Source organism: Nicotiana attenuata, unplaced genomic scaffold (assembly GCF_001879085.1).
Source record: "Nicotiana attenuata strain UT unplaced genomic scaffold, NIATTr2, whole genome shotgun sequence".
NCBI lineage: Eukaryota > Viridiplantae > Streptophyta > Magnoliopsida > Solanales > Solanaceae > Nicotiana > Nicotiana attenuata.
The window spans coordinates 296,316-316,983 of record NW_017670988.1 but is presented as its reverse complement, the minus strand read 5'-3'; the positions used below and the strand labels follow the sequence as shown (position 1 = coordinate 316,983).

Genomic DNA, 20,668 nt, shown 5'->3' with positions numbered 1-20,668 from the left:
ATCAAACATAAAAGAAAAACTTCTATAATGCGTGTGGTGAGAAAAGGCACTCATCACCAATTGCGCCAAACAAAATGTAAAAGTTGTGAGCTGCCCAACCAAAGCATGAATTGACATATTAGACTAATGCCAGGATATATATATATATATATATATATATATATATATATATATATATATATATATATATATATATATATCATCGTAATTCACAAGAGACTTCTGGAATTTGTTGTGTGCAACAATGAGATACTCAAAATCAAGTTTGTAGCAGATGTCTGTTATCTTAATTATACACATTAAGTAGAAACTTGTTTCTGTAAGAAAACAAACTGCACTATTCCCTAGCTTCAACTGCTTTCTGAAACATGACAACCGTGAGGGTCACAAGGGAAGCGTAAACAGCATTTGGGATCTTCTGCACTACCTTCCCAACACCAGGAACTCCTTCTGTTGTCCTCTTTGTTATAAGAGCAACTGTTGGTGCTACTGCCAATGTAATAATCAGTCCCTGACTCACAGTGATGAATGTATCCTTTGTTAACTTTTTAATAAACTTGACGAATTCTTCATGATCTAGTTCCCCGTCAAGATTCATGTCACATTCCTGTAACAACGAGAAAAAAAAAAAAAAAGATCAAATAATACTGTTATAAAAATGAAACAATCCCCTAGATTACGATTACTCTAAAAGTCAAAGTGAAAAAGAAACACCCATTGTTCAGTATGAAGGAAAAGGGCCAGTAAACTAATAAAGTTTATTTCTAAATTCATGTCGATATATTACCCAAGATTAAGTTTCATAAGGCTAAGAAAACACTAATTCTCAGAGAAGGAACATAAGATGCATCGTTAGAACTGAGAGTCATTACTATAGCAAAAGATGAAACTCTAGTTTTCAATCTAACAATGTGTGGACAATTAACTCTGCCTAAATGATATCTTGTGCAAAATGGTTCAAGTGACCAATCAGTTAAAATGCAGCATACCTGCATCAAGGCTCTAACTTCTTCTTTAGGAGGAGGATCAAAGTGAGGACCAGGCAAAAGCTTGTTTATATCACTGCAAGAACACAAGTGATTAGATGCAACACCTTCTCAAGTAATAAACGAAAAAATAAAAAGGTATAATGTTCTCCACAAGGTATTGCATGAATGAGGCTGAAAAAGAAATTATTGGCTTACTTGTAGACAAGTAGAACGGCAATATAAAGGTCTTCAAACTTCAGATTAGCTCTTCCTGTTTCATTTTTGAAACGATAAAACACCTTGTCTGTAATCTTTCGCATCTGTTTCTCTCTCCATTGCTTCCCTGCAACAGTTAGTAACAACCTAAATTAGAATAAGAATCACATTTATCTTTGTTACAGTTAACTGCCTGTGGACTGGAACCTGTAAAGCCTTAAATACCCCAAAATGTTACATCACCTGGTACTACAGGTTATGAAAAGTGATAGTATATTATAGGTCGGCAAGCTATAATTGTTATAATATCAACCCCAAGTCATAGACTCAATGAAATGTGAGGTAAACAAGAGTAAAATAAGCTGTCGTAAGATGTAGACAATGTTAATACACAAAAACTGTAGAATGTGATGTTCTTCTACATGAAAGACACACAAGTAACAGCCAAGTATTTTACTTTTGACAGCCACAAAAGAAGAGCACTGAGGTTACAGTAATTAAAAATGTGCAATAATTGTTGGAGAGAACCGATAAAGATGATATGAATTGAGCTTAAATGCAGAAGAGAGGATCCATATGGGGCTGAGTCGTAGTTGTTGTTGTAATTGTTGGAGAGAACCAATAAAGATGATATGAGTGGATTTGTGTCTTAGGTCACAGGTTCAAGCCCCCACACCATGCAAAGCAAAGCCTAGTATTTAAATGGAGAGGGGTAGAGGGGCAGGCCCATTATCCACCGAGTTTCGAAGGCTGCTGTTGGTCCAAAGGATCGGTCCCAGACGGATTTCTGGTCATCAAAAAAAAAATAAAGATGGTATGAGTTGAGCTTAAATGCAGAAGAGAGGATCCATATGGGGCTGAGTCCTAGTTGTTCTTGTAATTGTTGGAGAGAATTGATAAGGATGAAGTTACACAACCTCACAATATGTAGCACGTAAATGGGATACCACTGCAAACTAAACAACAACAACTACAACAGCAACAACAACATATCTAGTATAATCCCACATAGTGGGGTCTGAGGAAAGTACTGTAAACATACCACAATATATAAAGATAGCATAATGCAGCAGGACATGAACCCATCTTTGCTTCTAAAGTTCTAATGTAGTTTTTCTTAAGATTTCCAGTGTTAGAAGAGTCAAACTTAAAAATTACGAGAATTTCTAGAACATATCCATAAAATAATCTCTTTTCGATAGTCACTTTTCTCAATAAATTGTACATCCTTCATCAGTTAAACTTGATTTCTATCTAAATTGTGATAGCCACTCCTTCTAACCACAAAGGATACTTTTGTTGAAATTTGCCTTTCAACAATTGAATCATCCCAATAACTGCAATTGGTTGTTTGAACTAAAAAAATCAACTCAAATGGTTTGTTGCTAATTTTTATTCATTCAAAATCAATAAAAGATGCAAAGCCTTGTTAAATAGTAACACTAATCGGACGAGATAATTTATCAGTATAAACTCCAGCACAATCAAACAAGCAGAAAAAGGGAAATCCCTATACTCATTTCTATCATGAAAATCAGGAAAAAATTGTTGTATGACATTTTGCCAAAAAAAAAAAGAAGTATGATATTTTGGCAGGTCAGAAATTGCTATAACACCACCAAGATCAATCTTTTGAGACTACAAGTCTTTACCCTTCATATACAAAGGCGGATATAAGATTTAAACTGATAATTTCAACCTTCATTTTCTCACCACTGTGTTCAAAGTTTGATATTTATTACAGTTAAGTGATTTTTTTTTACATGTATCAATAAGGTGTAAGAAATACAGGATTTAGTAGAGTTGAAACTAAAGTGCTCCTCTTTTTACATAACTAAAACTTTCAGCTAGGAGATTCACACCACATCCACATGTAGGAGTGGCAAACGGGCGGGTCGGGTCGGATATGGTTCGGGTCGAAAACGGGTAATGAAAAACAGATCAATTATCCGACCCGATCCATATTTAATACAGATAAAAAACGGGTTAACCGGCGGATAATATAGGTTACCCATATTATCCATGACTTGTATATGATCACTTTTGGGAGAATTCTTAGTCTCCCAACTTGAGGAACCCCCAATTTGATGCTTTACAAATGTATAAGTTAGATCCATTGGTTACTCATTGGTTAGATCCATTTTTTAGGGAATAATATGGGTGGTTAACTTTTTTCTTTTAACCATTTTGCCACCCCTATCCACATGTATCCATACAAGATACAAGCTACACCTGGCTACTGCTAGAAAAAGATATGATGGAATTCATTATGATATATATATTAACAAAAACCAAAGAAATTGAATTCGAATAAGGATGCATATGCTACAGCATATTATCAGTTGCTACAACTATTCAAGATGCACAATTAAATCAGAAGTAGAACAGAAAAGGGTCAAATTACCTTGGAGTTTGTCAAGAATCTGGCCCATGGTTTGGAAATGCTGATGAGATAAAGAGTGAAAACTGAAAACCAAAAGAATAAGAATGATTGGAACTAGGAAAGCTTACACAGTCTTAAACCAACAAAGCCAATGTGAGTTTGTCAGGTGGCAGAAGAAACGAAAGGCTCTCTTATTACTAGTTCCACAAGCACACGTCAAATAATATTGTTTGTCTTATATCCCTCGTTTGATATAAGGATCATTCTATTCTGTGTTTGCTTAAATTTCTTTTTTTGACTTCGGTACACGTAATTTCGAGATTATTAAGATTATAATAATTTGATACTTATATATACTATAAGATAATAATTTCGGAATTAGCTGTTTATGGAGTAAAACAATCAAATGTTAAATATGCCCTCCTCAGAAGCTATTCCGCCAAAGTCCTCTAGGAAAGCTAAAGTTAAAATTAAAAATAAAATTTCACAATAGTCTAGTTTAGAATCAAATACATGTTTCGTGTTATGAAACAATAAAAGTAGACGAACAATATTGTAGAGAAAGAGAGAGGGAATTCTTATTGAACTTTGGGATGAATTACAATGACATATAACCCTTTATTTATAGAGAGAAAGTGACTTAGCCACCAAGTTACAAACCCTGAGATCTCTTTAAAATATAGACATTTACCATAAATAAAATTCTATTTATAACACTCCCCTTGAATGTCTATTCAACAGATAATGTGCCTCATTAAAACCTTAACTAAAATAAAACCCAATGAAAAAAAATTCTAGAAAAGGAAAATGAGTACACACATCTAATAATACGCCTTTTGGTTGCCTCGTTAAAAACCTTGCAAGGAAAACCCAGTGGGACAAAACCTTGTAAGGGAAAAAGAGTACAACGCGTATTAACTCCCCCTGATGAGAGCATCAATTCACATCTTTAAGCATTCGCATTCCAATCTTGTGCACCATCTTCAAAAGATCTTTGGTAAAGATTTGATGAACAAATCAGCCATATTAACTTGAATGAATATATTGCACCTTGAAATCATCATTCTTGATAGAGATGAATTGTTTTCATATAATCTTGTTGGAATCGCCAGTTCAATATCTTCACATAGAGGTGAAAACTCTTGGTATCATATTATCATGCCTATAGTTATAGCAAGATACATTTGTGCACAAATTGCACTGAGGAAGTGGTACTTCAAGATCAAGAATTGTATATGATTCAAGCGATTTAAATCCTTCAAGGATTGTCATATACATATAATAGACTTTAATTAGATGCATATCAAGTTTTCATGTCATGCTAGACAAATAAGATATCGAAAACTGAATGCACATATCATTGGCTTCATACTTTCAAGTGTTTGAACTGAAGGTCCAAAACTATATGTCTTTCGTATGAAAAAAATTCTATTCGAATTGTGTCTCTTCTATTTGGCCAATATTTTTGTGTCAACGGACTTAAAATTCTCATATATACTTAGCGCTTTCATAGATGTCGTCGACGGATATTTTTATCGGTTCCAACCTCCTTTTTTTTTTTTCATAAAGACATAACATAGAGATCTCTTCATTTATATTTTCAGGTACCTGAATCTCTCCTGAGATTTTATGAAGTGTTATGTCATGTGATCTTCTAGATCACTTGCCTCCTTTGTTATGATCATTTAGATCATTTGCTCATCTTCTTTATCAAGAAGTTTATTTGAAACCGATTGTCTATACACTTTAAGTGTACCATAGACTTTGTCCTTCTAGGACTTAATAGGAGCATTTGCAATGAGAATATAGTTACTTTCTTTGGGTCAGCAAATGTGTCTGGCATGCTTTGCAATATATCGCAAATGAATTATCCTTTTATGAACTTCAACTTCATATTATCTTATTCGAGGATCTAGATGTACAAATGATAATTCATTCCACGTAACTTTTTCTCAACTGTTTATCATGTCTCCCCCTCGTGTTAGAAAAACTAACTTGTTACCTCAACTTTGAGAATCCACCTTTGTGCGTTATGGTGTTAATCAAAATATACACTGCACATCAATAATAATAAGATGGAATTATTTGGTTCCTGACCCTGAACCACTTGTGACGGGAGAAAATAATATACTTTGGTATATAACGTATATCAAACTGATATAGATAACTTTGTTCTCATAAGCAATTATTTAGCTATTAAGTAGAGGCACTTAATAAATTATTTTGCTAAACCATTTGTGATGTAAACCAACTTATAAAGATAAACTATCTTGAATAGAAAATCTGGAATATGCTCTAAATTAAATTATTGAGCAAGTTACCTCGAAAAATACCAGATTGCGGGTTAATAATAATTGCACATATAACCATCTCATATATGCATCTTATGTGTATACATGGCAGGTGAATGGGCCCATATTCACATTTGATGTTTCCATCATTCATGGGATTCAATCCCAATTTTAGTTGGTATATTAATTAATGAGAACATCCAACATAAGAGAATTCGTAAAGAACTTTCTAGTTCTTTAATATTTACCCAAGTGAATTCTCTTTTATTTTTGCACATCATATTTAAATTGATATGGGTAAACCAATTATGCCAACTGAATAAATTATCAATATTGATAAACTTCAGATTTACACCATGACATGTGCAATTATTAATAAACTTCAAGTTTATTATGATATGAGTTTTTATATCAATAAATATCCACTTTATTGTGGTATTATTTTATTTGTGTAGTACAAACTGGAGAATAAAGCGGGTAGTTTTTCACATATATGTCACCGCGCTACAAGTTGTAGTAATATAAGATATTAAATCTTTCCTTTATTTATAGTCTCAATATAACCAATCGCTTTCGCGAATACTTTAGAAACTCAATAAGTTTCTTTGAGACTTACTACAACACAATACCTTATTGGTAATAAATTGTGTTACTCCAAAATAGTATAATTGGCTCTTGTAGAGTTCTCAATTAATTTTGTACTATCACATATTCATCAATATCCATATGGTGAATATCTCTTTTACGGAGAAAGTTATACCATTATGGTCATGGTCAAAATTATATGCAAGATATGTTTCTTGTATTATTGTTGTCCTTTAATAATCACATTGCCAAAATATTTTGGCGTACAATAGGTACATGACCAATGACCATTCATGCCATAAAAATGACATTATTTTCTTATATCATCTCAAACCTCCTTCTAGAGGTGAGTGTGGTATATTCACTACCACTAGCACGTTCATATTCTTCCAAGAATGAATATGTATTCATAAATCAGATGTTGTCACATTCACATCATGAATGTACCATAATTATCTATATGTGCTTTATAAAATCTCATGTCAAATCAATGACAAATATTACTTTCACAGAATGAAGGATTATTTTGAGAATCCTTATTATTCTCATTATCACAATGATGACGATTATAATTTCGTCTATTGCCACGTCCACATCTATTGATACCTTCACGGTAATAATTTTGTCTTCTTTCAGACTTTATCATATACTGCTATCACATTCTCTTAAAGGAATGAGAATAAAGCAAATTCAATGGGACAGGCTTCCACTTCTTGTGCTCACAATCATACATAAATTTGATCATGGCAAGATATAGAAACTTTACCACTTCGAGTGGTTATAATTTCTTACTAACTCCATTAGAGTTATAATCAAAATTTATTGTATTTGTTTGTATTTAAAATCAAATTATAGAATAAAAGAGAAAAATACGGTAAAATACATACCTTAAATCCAGAATTTAATCATGAAGGAAGTTCATGGAACAATTGACAATCATTATGCTCAATCCCAAAGCTTTTACTCAAGTGGTTAGAGTCTCGTGCTGATAACGTGTTATGAAACAATAAAAGTAGAAGAACAATATTGTAGAGAAAGAGAGAGAGGGAATTCTTATTGAATTTTGGGATGAATTACAATGGAATATAACCCTCTATTTATAGGGAGAAAGTGACTATTTATAACATTTCATATTATATTACATTTTTAATTGAATGAATAAAAAATCTAAAATAGATAATATTTAGTCCTTATTATAAGCCCTAGTATTAACCTGTTCACAAACCAACCACCCCTTAAAGTGTAATACTTTTTTTTTTCTTCCTAGCGTTGTTTACTATGTATGGAGTTTAACAAAGGAAGACTATTGAAATTTATAATCTTACAAACGACTAGTATTTTTGTTGCTATAACATTTTTCATTAACGATAAAATATGAAGTTTAATTAAGGTCAAGTTATTTTCAAATATGAGATTGTGTTATTCTTTTTAAAGCTGAGTAAGAAGGAGAAAATGGAGTCACATCAAATAAAACAAAGGGAGTATGAGGGGTCAGTTGATTCGTAATATAATTATGCAATGATTATAATATAAAAAATATAAAAATTATTATTAGAGGAAAAAAAGGGAAACTTACATAAATGTCCCAAATAAATTTCAACTTACCAACCTCTAGCCATTAGTCATAGACTTACCAAAACTAACCAACAAAAATTGAAAAACCAAATAATAGGGTTCTTTCTCTCAAAGAATCACATGCAAAAATCACCTTCCATATTTTTAAGCGTGATTAGCAACATTAGATATAAGACGGAAAGGAAATTTCATGGACGGGGTAGCAAATAAGGTGATGAAATACAAAAATCTATATAATATTCCAAAAATCTAAACAAAAAAGGAATTTTTTTTCAATGAGTATAGTTGAAATTCACTGAAAATATATAGATAAGTCAATATACAAAATTTGAGGAAGATTGGAGGTGATTTGGACTGGTTTTGTATCAAAATTCGTAATTAAATCGAGTTCAAAAAAGTCTTCTGCGACACATGTATCAAACATGCATCACGCATGTATCACACACACAGGTATACATGGATATACATGTGATACACAATTGATACATACGTGATACACAAATGATACACAGTCTGATACACATATCATTTTTTTTCATGTTCAGCTTTTACTTCGAATTTTCAATTCAAACCACCTCAAAAATTCACCAAATCATCCCAAAACTGAGATTCAAGCTTCTTAAGTTGTGCCCAATCTATTCTAATAACACCCACTCAAAACAAAGCAAAAATTTGATATTTTTTGCTACAAATAGCTAATTGGCTAATTTGGCTAATATTAGTAATATTTTATCAATTGGCCAATTTTTGTAATGAGCTACTTATAAATGGACATAACTGGTAATTTCCCGGAAAAAAATGCATAAATTGTTATAAGGTGAATAATAATACAAAAACTGCTATGCAATACGCATTGCAAAAATTTGACATTCTCTTTTACGCACAAAATGAATTGGGTCTTCAAGGTCATTTATATTTTTTTCTTTTAAGTTCTTATGCTAACAAATGAACAAGAAAAATTATATAGCAATGTCTCTTCTTTCTCCAGAATAGTGTTTAGGAACAGACAAAAGTTAATACATCTGGCGAAAGTAGATTATAACGAAAAAGAAGTGTTGAAAAAAAGTAAAGTCAGTTAAAAATCAAATAAATAAAGAAAAAAAACAAAAACAAGAGAGAGAAGACCTAGCATTTTGTTATATCTGAGTGTCAAGACTCAAAGTTGAGGGACAAATTATTAAGGACTAGGAGTAGTACTTATTCTTAGAATTAGGTGTGCCAAATAGATCTCAGTTTTTCATATGGGACGTAAATGTAATATCATCATCAAAGAAGGAAAAAATTAAGAGAAAAATAAAAATTAAAAAAAAACGCCAAAAAATGTTCCTCTTAAAACCCTGTAATAGACAGGCGAAAACACCAAAGGACTGTTAAACCCTCTTCCTCAAAGCTGCAGGTTGGTCTCTTTCGGAGTTATACTGATTATTGATTCTTGACTTTTTGTTTTTCTTAGTTGTCTTCTATTTTACTGCTGATTAACATCGTCACTAGTCAAATTTTATCTGATTTTTTGTGGTCTGTTAATAATTGGAGAGTTGGTTAATTTCACCGCATAAAAATTGTCAAATTATGTTGAATTCTCACAATATTGAATGCAATGTGTGTATTGAATGAAACGGGTTAATATGTGTAGTTGACCCAATTATTTTGAGTTATAATACTAGAATGAGGTGGAAAATTGCTGCATGACCTAAAAATGTAATTGTATATGCTTTGAATATATGCTAGGCTTCTTTATATCATAGTTGATGCTCTTCAAGAAAGCCCGATGGAAAGATCAATAATTTCTTAAAATAGAGTGTATTTTGTAATGCTTAAGTTGTTACAATTACTACTGAAGAAAGATTATGGGAGTCACGTTTCCTCAATCTCGGTGGGGCTTGGGAACAAATATTGCTACTAAGTTATTAAAAGGTAGCTTATAGTTTGATTGCTAATTTGCTGATTTTATGAAATAGCATATCACAATTCTCAATTTGCTTGCATGGCAACTCTTCCAGGGAAAGTGTATAATTTTTTTCTTTTTGATTGATATAGAAGTGTACACTATCCGAGTCGTAATAACTTGAATTTGAAAGATTTTTGATCACTCAATGCTGGGGCTTTGATACTGGAAGTTTAGCGAATTCCCTTTATTTCTTAGTTAGTTAGGTTAAACAAGAAAAGAAGTTCTGAGCCAATTGCTGGTCTGAACTGGTATGCTATTAGGTCAATTATTTTCTTAAAGATGTTATAGGAATAAGTTTTGGAAGGATAGCCTAGTGGTAAGGACCCTTTAGCTCCAATCATAAGGTTGGGGGTCTGGGTCACCAGGAGAGCAATGTGGGAAAAGGCCACTTGTAGGGCGGTTTTGGAGGGGGTGGGGGTGGGTCTGGGTTTACCATATCAGGGGAAAAAAGGTCATCGAATAGGTTTTGAACATGTGGGCAAGTTATGTAAAGGTATTGTTAACTACGATGAAGTGGTGGAAAGTTGCAAACTTGATGAAAGTTGGAGAAATTAAAAACTGGAAGGGCTTTCCTTGGCTTAATGTTTGTTCTTGTGCAATTGATTTAAGTATAGAGGAATAATATGGATGCTTCCTTCAGGACGGGGTAGGTTGGATTTTAAGATTGTTTTCTTCTTTGAGTATCGATCTTATCCAGGATTTTTTTTATAAAATTTCTTCTATCCTATGGTTATCGTAGTTGTTTCTAAATGTTAGACGTACTTGTGCTGGATAACTTCAATTTTTTTTTCGCTTTGCAACTTTCAGATTCTTTCAATTTTTTCCTTTTTCGTTTTTCTTTTTTTTTTTTGATGAAGTAAGAGATATTATAAAAAGCATCAAGAAGATGCAAAAGAGCACTGTCCAGGTGCTAATACAAAAGCTGATATGTTAGCTCTGTACAGATGGTCCTATGCTAGTGTTAGGGAGCTAACAAAATCCAAATATAATTCGGGGGAGCTAATAGGGGAGAGGTTACTCCAGCTATATAACAAAACTATACAATTAGCTTTCAAGGAGTAATTAGGAGTTGTTAAACCCTCAAAACATCTTCTATTCCTTTCTGTCCAAATAGCCCAAAAGATACATCCAGGAATCATTTTCCAGATCTTGCTGATGGATTTACCAACTTTCCATAGACTCCAGCTACTATAAGCATCTTTACTACTCTCTGGCAAGTGGCATCACCCAACTGAGTCCTAAAACTGAAAGGAACATATTCCAAATATCCGTAGCAACTGGACAATGCAAAAATAGATGTCTGTTTGTTTCAAAATCCTGCTGGCACATGTAGCATCTATTAACTATGGGAATTCTCCTTTTGCAAAGATTCTCTTGAGTGAGGCACGCTTCCTTCAATGCAGTCCAGCTATGACATATAACTTTGGGGGTTAATTTTGTTTTCCAGATGAGCTTCCAAGGCCAATTGTCCACCATTTCATTTTGGCTAATATTATGTAGGTATCCTGCTTTCAATTTTGTTTTCCAGATGAGCTTCCAAGGCCAATTGTCCACCATTTCATTTTGGCTAATATTATGTAGGTATCCTGCTTTCACTGTGTATATTCCTTTAGTACTTGCTCCCCATATGAGTTTATCTGGAAGCTGCTCATTGACCATGCATTTCTCCAATTGTTCCAGAAGGCTAAGTAATTCACCTGATTCCCAGTCTTGCACATTTCTTCTGAGGATTGGAAACCAAGAATTGTCTGCTCTATTCTGAGAGACAGTTGAATCAGGTCTGCTTGCTATAAAGGTTTGGAAAGTCATTTTGTAGAGTTGAATCCCCTAGCCACTTGTCTTTCCAAAACTTAACATTAGCCCCATTACCAATTTGAAATTTGCTATTCTGGCTGAACTCCCCCCATAGTTTGATTATGTATTTCCAAGGTCCAACCCCATCTGCCGCCCTAGAGACTTTTGTACACCAGTTACTCTGGACCCCGTGTCTTGCATTCACGACTTTCTTCCAGGTTGACTGCTCCTCTTGCACATATCTCCACAGCCATTTCATGAGTAGGCATCTATTATGTGTGGCAATGTTTTTGATGCCCAGGCCTCCAAGAGTTTTAGGCAATGTCACTCTCCCCCATTTCACTAAATGAAACTTGTGTGATTCGCTATTGCCTTCCCATAAAAAGTTCCTTTCTGATTCTGTCTAGTTTCTTCTGTACCTTTGAGGGGATGGGAAAAAGAGACATAAGATACGTAGGATACTGTCTAGGGCACTATTGATGAGCGTGAGTCTGCCCCCAATGGATAAGTATTGCATTTTCCATGTAGCTAGTTTCTTTTCAAATTTCTCCACCACTCCATTCCAGATTTCAGTTGATTTGTGCTTAGCACCCAAAGGGAGTCCCAGATAGGTTGTTGGAAATGAGCCTATCTCACAGCATAAAATATCTGCTAGCATTTCCAAATTCTGTACTTCATTAACCGGGTATATAATGCTCTTTATCATGTTGATGTGGAGTCCAGATAGGGCTTCAAATATGAGCATTGTCAGATTTAAATATTGCACCTGTGATACCTTTGCTCCACAAAAAATTAGAGTGTCGTCTGCATATAGCAAATGAGATATAGTGACTGTATTTTCAGCATTGGTGCCAATTTCAAAACCTTGAATCCATTGTAATTCTCTGGCCTTGTCTAGCATTTTGCTCAAACCTTCCATGGCTAGGATGAAGAGAAAAGGGGACAGAGGGTCCCCTTGCCTGATTCCTTTTTGGGGAGAAAAAAAACCAATTGGACTGGAGTTCACTAGGATTGAATACTTGAATGATGTAATGCTGAACTTTATCCACTAGAGCCATTTCTCCCCGAAACCCATCTTCTTTAAGATAGTGAAAAGATATTGCCAGTTTACTTGATCAAATGCCTTTTCTATATCGAGCTTGCATAGAATTCCAGACTCCGCTTTCTTTTGCTTCCAATCCAGTACCTCATTTAAGTGAAGCATCTGTGATTTGTCTACCTTTTAGAAAAGCATTTTCTCCCCGAAACAAGCTTGCATATTACAGTTTTCAATCTTTTAGCTAAAAGTTTTGCTGCGATCTTATAGACACTGCCAATTAGACTAATAGGTCTATAATCTTTTAGTTCAATAGCCCCCTTTCTTTTTGGGATCAATGCAATGATTGAAGCATTGCAAGATCTCACCATATGGCAGTGTTGGTGAAAATGATTCATGGCACCAATGACGTCAGATTTGATTATGACCCAAGCCTTCTGAAAGAATCCCATGGTGAATCCATCAGGACCTGGTGCCTTATCCGGAGCACAGGACTTGATGGCGGCTAGTATTTCTTCTTCCCCCAAACTCTTTTTCAAGCTCCTCATTTTCCTCCTCTGAGATGCAGGCCAAATCTTCAAAGTTAGCTGTTGGTCTTCAGTGTTCAGCTTCAGAGTAGAGGCCTTCATAGAGGCCCAATATTTCCTGTTTGATTTGGTTCTTGTCCTCAATAATGTCTTCCCCCACTTTGAGCCTATCAATGCAATTGTATCTCTTGTGACTGTTGGCCATCTTTTGGAAATACTTGGTACTTCTATCTCCCTCACTTAGCCACAAACATCTAAGATTTCTGTCTCCAGGATCAGTTCTTAATATGGTATTGCCCAAGTTAAGATGCTTAGATTTATGATGAGGTAGAAAACTTGTTAAAGTTGGTCAAAGTCTGCTATTTTGTTCTGGGAAATAGTGCTGAGAGGTTAGATCTTAATCCCTCTGCAGATTGAGAATGTTCTCGTGAAAAGATACTTGATCGTTCCCCCTCTTTTTTTCTTTTCCTTCTGATATCCACTGCATTATCTCTTTTAGATACACCCGTACAGTGATTTAAAAACTATTGTGGCCTTTGCTTTAGGAAATACATCCTGATTTAAGCATTTACTAATCCTGTATTAGTTTAAGGATGTTGCTGATTTCTTGTCTCTCACCTAATGGATAAAAGATTAGTCAATTTCATCGGGGACATCCGAGGAAATTATGTACTGCAGAAGTCAGTTTATCTCTCACCTAATCGATAAAAGATTAGACATGTATGATTGTCACTGATTATGACTCTCCTTTTGACTCTTTTCCTTCTGTGATTAGGTGATATCTGTTCGGGAAGCTTATCTCTGAAAATGGATGCGTTTCACTTTGACGAAATTATTAAGATTCGAAAGGTGGATGCTGATGGCAAAAAGTATGACAAAGGTATTATCTTCCATTTACTCCATATCATATTGATACTGCATGCAATGCTTTTAAGGAACAGTATTACCGTGACGATTGTTGGTCTCCAGGTTCTCTCTCTGTACTATCTTCCTTTATTCTTCTCCTAGCTCGCATTTTTGTTTGTTGGAAAGGGACTATGTGGCCATTGGAAGACATAAATAGGAAAGTATTGATAATTTGATATCTCCTATTGATGCCTTCCAAGCTGGGCTTGGTAAGACGAATTCTTTGAGATCCCTTGAGTTTTGTTTTTCTGGAGTAGAAATGCGCCAGTAGTAGTATATTGTACAGTCAATATTTCTGAAGCATGTTAGGAAATGTTCGGCTATGGAATTATCACATCCTACGACCTAATATATTTATTTTGCACATTTGTGGATATATGTGAAAAAATACTCATCTAGATGCCATATAGTCCCATTCACACTCTATAAACACTCTTAAAGAACATTCATGACCAATAGATGGAATGGTGACTTAGATCTATAGGTATCATGAAATATTCTTTCCCTCGAGGAAGTGCTTTATGTTGAGGGATATGCTGAAAGGAATAGTAGAATGAGAATGCCAAGTATATTTTGATTAACGAGAGCCCAGTAACTAAAACTTGTCAGCCCGTTAGGACCTTCCTTTTTGATGATTAAATGGTCTTTCCTTGAGTCGGGGTCTATCGGAAACAACTTTTCTATCTTCAAGGTAGGGGTAAGGTTTGCGTACACTCTATCCTCCCCAGACTCCGCTGCTTGTGGGATTATACTGGGTTTTTTGTTGTTGTTGGCAAAAAACAATTTCGTATACAAGAGCCAAGAGGTGTATCAGAATGAAATACACAGTATTTTTAAGAATTATTGACTGCATAAATACTAGATATTCAAGTCAGTTGCAGTAAAAATCTCCCCAACTTGGACATGATAAGAAAAAACTCACAAATTGAGCTTAAACTCTAGCTGACAAAATTCCATCACATCACATCACAGTCAGGAATTGTTGACCGCATTAATGCTAGATTTTATAAGTCAGTTGCAGTAAACAACTTCCCCAAATCTTCACCACTTGGAGCTGTTAAAAAAAAATCTTACCAACTGAGCTTAAGCTCTAGCTGACAAAACTCCATCAGATTACAGTCATGCATTTCTTTTGCCTGTCACTTTGTTCATAATTAGATATTCGATTTGAGCTCTTGAAATATTGTTAGTTGGATTTCATGGTTTACTCGTCTGATTGTTCTTGGTTTACTAGATGACTGTTTTAGCATTCAACTTATCTTACGCTGGTATAGTGTTCAAGTTTTACCTTTTTTTTTTTTTTGAGTTGATAACATTTGTATATATTAATAGAATCAGTACATAGGTTGTACTGAAAACCCTATTTACAGGTAAATGCTAACTAGATGTGCTAGTGTGCAATCCTAGCAAGATCCTAGTATGTCTAAGATTGACAGCGTATCTTCTGTGTAAATTTGTTTACACCAAAAACAAAAAAGAAGAATACAATTGAGTTTGATCTTCTGCACTAAGTTGCTTCTGTCTTCAAAACATCTAGCGTTCCTTTCCTTCCAAACTGTCCACCCGATACATGTTGGGACAGTCCTCCATCTATCTCTGTTAGTTGCTTCAGCTCCAGCTTCTTCCCAACTAAGAAGAACTTCAGTAATCGTGGAGGGCATTGTCCATGAAATACTCCTAAGACTAATAAAAATTTTCCATAGTTGGTCTGTTATCCTGCAGTGTAGAAATAGATGGCTAACTGTCTCAGCATTTTCCCCACATAGAAAGCATCTTGAACACAAAGAGAACCCTCTCTTTATGAGATTATCCTGGGTTAAGACAGCTTCCTTTGCTAGCAGCCAAGTGAAACAAGCTACCTTATAGGGAATCTTGGTTCTCCATATAAGCTTCCATGGCCAATCATGTATCTGTGGATCATTTTGATTCAGAATCTTATATGCTGCATTCACCTGATAGACCCCTCTGTTGTGCCTCTGCCACCAAAGTGAATCCACCCCTTCCTGTGTACCTTTAAATGCCTCCAGCTTGTTGTAGAGGTCAGTTAATCTTGCTATCTCCCAGTCATTCAACTGTCTTCTAAGAGTGAGTTCCCAACCTTGAGAACTTCACATTTCAGCTACTGTCTTCTGTTGGTTTTGTGCCAAACCAAACATATCAGGGTAGAGTTCCTTTAGGCATCCATGTCCCAACCAGTTATCATTCCAGAATGATGTTTTCCTTCCATTGTTCACTCTTATGAAAGTGTGATTCTTCATTGTAGGCCAAAGTTCCCCGATGGATTTCCACACACTAACTCCATATGATGTGCTGACTTTCTTTGACACCCAGTTATTTTCCTCACCATATTTAGCTTTGATCACTTTGCTCCATAAGGTTTGGGGTTCTTGAGAATATCTCCATAGCCATTTCATTTTGAGAGCCTTGTTTTGATTCTTCAAGTTTCTGATTCCCAGACCACCTTGCCTTTTCACCACTGTGAGGGATTTCCATTTAACTAAATGGAATACCTTTTTCTCCTTATTCCCTTGCCAAAGGAAGGATCTTCTGAGTTTGTCCAATCTTTGTATAATTCCGGCTGGAATTGGGAACAAGGACATCATGTAAGTAGGAAGTGAGTCTAAAACTGAGTTGATTAAAACTAGCCTTTCCCCCATTGATAGATATTGTGCTTTCCATCTTGACAGCTTTTTCTCACATTTTTCAATAACTGAGTTCCAAATCTCTTTGGATTTAGATCTTGCACCCAAAGGCATCCCAAGGTAAATAGTAGGTAGAGACCCTACTTCTCCTCCCAGTACCAGTGTCAGTTGCTCCATATTATAAACTACATTAATGGGATAAATATGGCTCTTTCTCCAGTTGATGTGGAGTCCTGAGATTCCCTCAAACAAAACCAAGATGATCCTCAAAAACCTCAACTGCTCCTCTTCAGCATCACAGAAAACTAGAGTATCATCAGCATATTGGAGATGTGTGATCTCTAGACTGTTTGATCCATTCCTCCTCAAAACCTTTAACCCATCCATTGACTTTTGCTGTCTTAATCATGTTGCTCAGGCCTTCCATGGCTATAATGAAAAGGAAGGGAGATAAGGGGTCACGTTGTCTTAGACCTCTATGAGCAGGGAAGAAGCCTTCAGGAGATCCATTTATAAGAATGGAGAATCTGACAGTAGAGATACAGAATTTCATCCAATTTATCCATTTCTGCCCAAAACCCATTTGTTCTAACATTTTCAACAGAAAACTCCAGTTGACATGATCATAGGCCTTCTCAATATCTAGTTTACATAGAATTCCTGGTTTTTTCTTTTTGATTCTTGAGTCCACAGCTTCATTAGCAATCAACACTGCATCCATTATTTGTCTTCCTTTGATGAAAGCCATCTGTTGAGCATCTACTAGTTTGCCTACCACCTTCTTAAGTCTTTCAGTCAAGACTTTTGAGAGCAGCTTGTAGAAGCTCCCTATCAGACTGATTGGCCTGAAATCTCTCAGTTCTTTGGCCCCTGTCTTCTTTGGAATTAGAGCTATGTATGTTGCATTGAAGCTTTTCTCAAACATCTCCTGGGAATGGAAGTTTTTGAAAGCCTCCATGATGTCCTGCTTCAAAATATCCCAGCACTTAATGGAAAAGCCCATTGTGTATCCATCAGGACCTGGGGCCTTGTCACTTGCACACATCTTTAGGCAGCTCAGGACTTCTTGCTCCTCAAATTTGCTTTTAAAAGACTCCTTCTCTAATTCTGAAATTATGGGGCAATTTTCGAAATTGGCTGCAGGTCTCCACTCTTCAGGTTCTGAGTATAACTTCTTGTAGAATTCAATGATCTCATTCTTTATTCTATTTGGCTCCTCCACAGTTTCATCTTGAATCACTAGTTGGTCAATATTGTTAGATCTCTTGTGTGCATTGGCAGTGCGATGGAAAAACTTTGTATTCCTATCCCCTGCATGCATCGTAGAACTAGTACTATCCAATGCCCTTGTGCATGTGCTACTAACAAAGTCTCCTGCATGCATCCTAGAACTAAATGGCATATCAATTGTGTGTTTCTTTTAAAAAAAGTGGATGAAAAGTAGTTAACTCAGTGGCATTTGTATGTATAAAGTTTGTCATGCATAAACTAAGTATGTGGATGTTGACCCTTCTATAGAGAAGAAGTTGATAATTAATTGGTGCTATAAAAAAAAGATAATTATAATGTCAGAATGTCTTTCAGATTCATGTAAAGCTCTTTCTCAAAATCAACTCCGGCTCTTAATTATTTTTATATTTGAATTTGCTTGGTTGACTTGTTTCTATATCCTACACCGAGTTCTCTTAACGTAGATGAGAACTACCTGGGTATTTTTGCTGGGTACAGTATGTTTGTTCTGATTTTGTTTTGGGAGTGACGTTAGATGTTCGGGGAGGCAAAATAATTATCATTATCAACTTTACTATGTTCTTCTGTTGCATTTCCGTTTCTGTATCATTGATCTTTAGACTGAAGTTTCTGTCAATTTCTTTAGTTTCTCGCATAGAAGCAAGATGTCATGATGGCGAAACATCGATACAGCTAGATATCAACTCAGAACTATACCCTATGCAGCCAAGAGAGTTGTATAGGATGGTTATATCAAAGACGTTGAATATGGATGGGTCAGCTGTAACTAGCCATCCTCCTGAGGTATTTGTTCCTTTTACTTATTTGAATCTTCCTCTTTAATTGTCTTGGAAGATCCATTTGATGATTAACAGAAATATGGTAATCTTCTCTCCCTGATATGTCATATATAATCATTTATACGATTTTAGTAGGTTGCTTGGTAAGTCCATAAATCATGTTTGGGAAGGAAGTTGTGATTTTGATCTAGTAGTTGGATATTCAGAATGCCACATATCATTGTCTTTAAATTCTTGGGTAGGTTTGCCTTTTATTTTCCTTTTGTTTGATGATCTCCAAATCGAAGTAAAGATATTTATGGGGAAAAAAGCCAACCATTTGGTTTTATTTTCTTGAATCTAAATAAATTTCATTATTAACCAACTAAGAAATGTTGGAAGCCTCTTTTTATTAATTTGTTTTTGCTACTCCCAAGGCTTTTTGGCAACAGTAATGTGTAGGTTCAGAGGCGTGGCCACTACATTTAGATTGTTCTACACTGGCTAGTGGCTATGCGCTTTAACTTTCTGCAATTGCAGGGAGAGCAAAAATCTCTTGCTGACAAATTTGAATACATCGTGCATGGGCTAGTTTATAAGGTTTCAATGGACACATCAGGACCTGACAAAAAAGTGTATGTACTTGCTCATCCCATTTATTCCAATGTATTGGTTTAACTTCTAGATCTATCTATAAGCTAGGAGAAAAAAATTCAGTGCATGCAGCTTTGCAGCAGTCCACCAACTAATTCAGTGCATGCAGCTTTGCAGCAGTCACTATCTAAATTTCACTTTGGATTAATAGCACCCACTAATTCCACTATAGTAGTTATATACCCAACAGATCCAATCTCGTCAAATCCAATCTCGGTTGGTCAACATTGACAGATGTTTCACCATTTCATCATGCAGCGATGGTGTCAGATATGTTGTTTGGATAGGAAAAATGATTAGTTAAGAATGGAAAAAGGGGGATGTTCACAACAAGATATTTCTTCTCCAGTGCTGCAGACAACTCCAGGCCTCTGGGCCTGTGGACAATTAACACAACTGAAAGCTCTCTTCAGTACTGTTGTAGTTTGTAGAAATGATTTAAAACATCTCATGGCCTATCATAGGAATAAATTTGTGGCTGTGACGTTGTTTCTTAGATTTTCAAAAGTCAATAAGCCTAGAGATTCAAACTCTTAGACAGCCTATTGATTTGTTCATTCTCCTTTCCCCTCTTGTCAGAGTGGTTTATGTCTCCTTCGGAGGACTTCAGCTGATGTTGAAAAGTGATCCCCTCAAGGTGCAAAAGTTCAAGCTCGATGAGAAGCTCTATCTTCTTTTGAGGAAGATGACGAAGTGAACTCCATTTGTTGTTGCTCTTGAATCCTGGAATTCTGGGTTGCTGCATTTTCATGACATTTTCTTTTCGTTTCCTTTTCTTTTTTATGGAGAGATGGAGCAGAGACTTTGTTTGCAAGATATTTGCCTGTCAACGTGAAACCTCTGCTGTTGAACTGCAACGTTGTTGGCGAAATTATGTACAGTTCTGAACTTAATTAAGATGTATGACTTTTCTCTTGGCAAAATGTTTGTTCTTGGAAGTGTTTGCTAGAAAACAGGTCTCTGTGAACGCACTTATGTTATTCATTTTGGCTGTGTTGGAATGAACAAGTTGGTTGTACGATATGTTCAAATCTGCAAAAACATTAGGTGATTTCTTCTCAACTGTCAAAACCTTGGTGGACCGAGTTACCCAGTACCTGTGCTGGTGGAGGTAGCAGGTACCTCGTGGAATTA

At 35.4% G+C, this 20,668-nt stretch overlaps 2 protein-coding genes across 3 annotated transcripts; one reads left to right on the top strand and one right to left on the bottom strand.

The window, feature by feature from the left end:
• Positions 1-220: 220 nt before the first annotated feature.
• LOC109245043 lies at positions 221-3,789 on the bottom strand. Its single transcript, XM_019412226.1, has 4 exons — positions 3,589-3,789; positions 1,185-1,311; positions 990-1,062; positions 221-607 (listed from the first exon to the last, which is right to left on the bottom strand). Exons 1-4 carry the CDS (start codon positions 3,614-3,616, stop codon positions 338-340), a joined length of 498 nt encoding a protein of 165 aa, XP_019267771.1. The 5' UTR covers positions 3,617-3,789; the 3' UTR covers positions 221-337.
• A 5,527-nt stretch (positions 3,790-9,316) lies between these two features.
• LOC109245042 (DNA-directed RNA polymerases II, IV and V subunit 8B-like) lies at positions 9,317-20,596 on the top strand. 2 transcript variants are annotated; one of them, XM_019412225.1, is made up of 6 exons: positions 11,419-11,462; positions 11,647-11,744; positions 14,099-14,203; positions 18,748-18,905; positions 19,421-19,515; positions 20,114-20,487. In XM_019412225.1, exons 3-6 carry the CDS (start codon positions 14,131-14,133, stop codon positions 20,229-20,231), a joined length of 444 nt encoding a protein of 147 aa, XP_019267770.1. In that variant the 5' UTR covers positions 11,419-11,462; positions 11,647-11,744; positions 14,099-14,130; the 3' UTR covers positions 20,232-20,487. The 2 variants fall into 2 exon arrangements, with proteins under 2 accessions (XP_019267769.1, XP_019267770.1); XM_019412224.1 differs by lacking the exons at positions 11,419-11,462; positions 11,647-11,744 and adding an exon at positions 9,317-9,414 and having other exon boundaries at positions 20,114-20,596.
• Positions 20,597-20,668: the final 72 nt, after the last annotated feature.

What these genes read in the sequence shown, in the direction of transcription:
- LOC109245043 (XM_019412226.1), bottom strand. Translation starts at nt 3,616, where the DNA reads ATGGGCCAGATTCTTGACAAACTCCAAG. An exon ending in GATTCTTGACAAACTCCAAG is followed by an intron (nt 1,312 to 3,588) that starts GTAATTTGACCC and finishes TAACTGTTGCAG; the next exon opens with GGAAGCAATGGAGAGAGAAA. An exon ending in GCCGTTCTACTTGTCTACAA is followed by an intron (nt 1,063 to 1,184) that starts GTAAGCCAATAA and finishes GTGTTCTTGCAG; the next exon opens with TGATATAAACAAGCTTTTGC.
- LOC109245042 (XM_019412224.1), top strand. Translation starts at nt 14,131, where the DNA reads ATGGATGCGTTTCACTTTGACGAAATTATTAAGATTCGAAAGGTGGAT. An exon ending in TGGCAAAAAGTATGACAAAG is followed by an intron (nt 14,204 to 18,747) that starts GTATTATCTTCC and finishes CAATTTCTTTAG; the next exon opens with TTTCTCGCATAGAAGCAAGA. An exon ending in TCAGGACCTGACAAAAAAGT is followed by an intron (nt 19,516 to 20,113) that starts GTATGTACTTGC and finishes CCCTCTTGTCAG; the next exon opens with AGTGGTTTATGTCTCCTTCG.